Source organism: Triticum urartu, chromosome 3, assembly GCF_003073215.2.
Source record: "Triticum urartu cultivar G1812 chromosome 3, Tu2.1, whole genome shotgun sequence".
NCBI lineage: Eukaryota > Viridiplantae > Streptophyta > Magnoliopsida > Poales > Poaceae > Triticum > Triticum urartu.
In genome coordinates, this window is record NC_053024.1 from 478,610,287 (window position 1) to 478,613,243 (window position 2,957).

Below are 2,957 nucleotides of genomic sequence, written 5' to 3' on the forward strand. Positions count from 1 at the left end.
GTTAGTACCAAAAATGATATAAAATGACTATAGAATAATTATAAAACATCCAAGATTGATAATAAAATAACATGGAACAATCAAAAAAATGTAGATACGTTAGAGACGTATCAACCGACCCCGCCAACCCGGACATCCGGCCCTCGGCGAAAGCCCGGACATCCGGCCCGTCGCCCGGACATCCGGCCTCCCCTGTCTGCGCATAGTGTAGGGCCGAGGCCCATGTACCCCTTCGACCGCCTAGACTATATATACTCCCCCTCCTCCCTCTTTCTAGGGTCAGCGTTGTGTTAGCTCATATGTGAGATAGAGCTTCGCTGATCCATCCGGATCTACTCCATCGTGAGGGACCGTCGCCTCTTCGGAGAAGATCCATCTTGGATTCAAGACCCCTAACGGGAAGACATCAAGACCTCCTCACGGAGAAGAACCAGTTATCCTTTGTATCGTCCCTTGTTGATTTTGGATCGTGTATCTCTATTTGTGTTTTGAGAATCTAGCACATGTGTGATCGTTTCTTGTTGATTTAAGTGATTTTCTCGTGTTTCCCTCATGATTTCTCCTTGTGTTCTTCGTATTCATCGCGAGAACTTCCAAAGCTATTGTCACTAAAAAAACTGTATGCAAGTTCGAAAAAAAGAACTTTATGTGCCGTCGTAGTGGGCCGAAAATATTAGATGGAAAGGAGAAAGCGGCAGAGGAAAATGGCATTGGGCTGCTACTCCCTCGACGCGAGCCCACAGGGCAAAGAACGTGCAATCATGATGCAGCGCACTACATTGACAGGGTCCGATGACGACGACGTCTTCCATTTGCCCACTCGGCCCCGCGGCACCAACCTCCTCAACACGCAAGCGCCGTTGTAGACACTGCCACCCGGACCCACCATATCGGCGTCGCCGTCACGCACGTTCCTCAGACTGGCCTAGAATAACTGACAGGTATGGCCACGATGCAACCCTAAGCAGAGGGACCCACGCGTCATGGACCCAAAGCGGAGCCGCGCATCCAGATATTTCCGCGCCCCCAACCCCGCACCACGCGCGATTCACAAAGAGGAGGAGAAAGAAGCCTCTCCTTTTCCAGCAGAGCCTTTCCCCATCTCTCCCCACAACCGCCGCCGCCCATCGCGCACAGAAACCACGCTCCAAGACACCAAAACCCACCGATCCCCCATGGAGAACGGCGACGAAACCCTCGTCTCCCCCACCGCCGCCGCCACCGCTGAGGCCGAGAAGGCTGCGCCCAACGGAGGCGTCGCGGGCGAGGAGGTCACCCTCGCCGACGCCGTCCACCCCGCCAAGTCCTACGCCGCCGTCGCCGCCAACGCCGAGATCGAGGACCTCCGCGCCACCAAGCTCGACCTCGAGGAGCAGCTCGCCAACGCCAGCCAGGAGAACAAGACCCTCGCCGCGGAGGCCCACCGCCTCGAAGGCCTCTTCTCCCAGGCCCGGGACGACGTCGCCACCGCCGAGCACGCCGCCGCCACCACCGAAGAAGAGGTGGCCTCGCTCCGCGCCGAGGTCGAGCGCCTCCAGGCCCTCCTCGACCGCAAGAAGGCCGACCGTGAGGCGGACGAGCGCCAACGCCAGGAGCTCACGGCCGAGGTGGAGACCGTTCGTCAGGCGAAGCTCAATCTCGAGAAGGAGGTCGACGCCCTGAAGGCTTCCGCCGCTGCTACCACCGTGGAGGACAGGGAGGCTGCTCCGGACGCTGGGGCCCCGAAGGAAGAGGGAGTCGCCTGGCAGGGGATGGCAGCGGGGGCGGCCGCTGGTGCTGCCATCACAGCTGCCGTCGTTCTGATCTACCTCCGCCTCAAGAGGTAATCTGGTGCTCTGGTGCGCAGGAAGTTTTGCTCTGCTGCTACAGCTTATGGAAGATTTGATGAGTTTGTCGTGGTGATGCTGTTACTACCGAACCGAGAGTAATATGTCTTCTATCAGTTAGTTGCTTAATAGACTACAAAAACTTAGGTAATCTGGAGAATGGTTATGTTTCATCCGTGTTTTTCCTTAATCATCTACGGGCTTTTGGTGGTGACGGTGAATGTGTAGACACTTTGTCAACCGAGCAAGGCTGTATGCTTGGTTATACTATTATCGTTATGGTTGCTGGCTTACTGCTGCGGTTCTGCACTTTATTTCCGTCTCTGATCTATCCATTCATGGTTATTAATGGTTTGCATCTCTAGATGATTGCTTGATGGTATGTAGACATCTCTATTCTTACCAATGCGTGAAATGAGTTCAACTGTTTGACATGTTACAACTTATTACTTCGTTTCCTGCCATTTGATGATTGTTGGATTTAGTACTAGTGGAATCTTGTTATGTTCTAGTATTTGTTTCATCACCCAAATGTATGGAAATTTAGTTGGATGATTTAGCTTTGGTGCCGTGGTATGCGTCATGTTGTTCCTTGCACATAAGCAATGAAAATGCCTTGCATGCTGATTGCTGTTTAAACTGAAAGCTGCTTTTAACAGTACTTCCTTTGCAAAATGACGATTTTATGGAATCTGGATTTCCCCTTCCGGAAATTCGTTGCTGGTGTGACCTGTGCTTTCTTGTTTACTCATGATGCTTGTTAGAGCTTTGCTTCCATTTGGATTTTGTGGTTGTAGAATTCCTTCACCTTTATCCGTTTTATTGCTTGCCTTGTGGATGTTGGTAGTTTAAATATTGGTGTTCACTTTTAATTTTAGACAGTGACATGTTTTGTTTACATGTTTTCCTTGTGTGACCGGTATCTATGCATATGCCTTTCTTGGGCACGTGAATGGTCATGCCCTCTTGCGACTATGTGGTTGGCATTGCTGCTTTATTTCTGCATCACATCTATGCATGAGGCATGTTATATGTTTGTTATTGCTGGTTTGGCAACTGTATGCTTTAGGCTTAAGTTAGTTGAGGGATGCATTTAATCTGCAAATGTGTTATACAGAGCCATTTGTTGGG

The 2,957-nt window shown here is 51.1% G+C and overlaps 1 protein-coding gene across 1 annotated transcript; it reads left to right on the forward strand.

The window, feature by feature from the left end:
- Positions 1-1,175: 1,175 nt before the first annotated feature.
- LOC125544458 (probable cell-surface antigen I/II) lies at positions 1,176-2,119 on the forward strand. The gene has a single exon (XM_048708159.1). It carries the CDS (start codon positions 1,176-1,178, stop codon positions 1,824-1,826), a length of 651 nt encoding a protein of 216 aa, XP_048564116.1. The 3' UTR covers positions 1,827-2,119.
- The last annotated feature ends 838 nt before the right edge of the window (positions 2,120-2,957 follow it).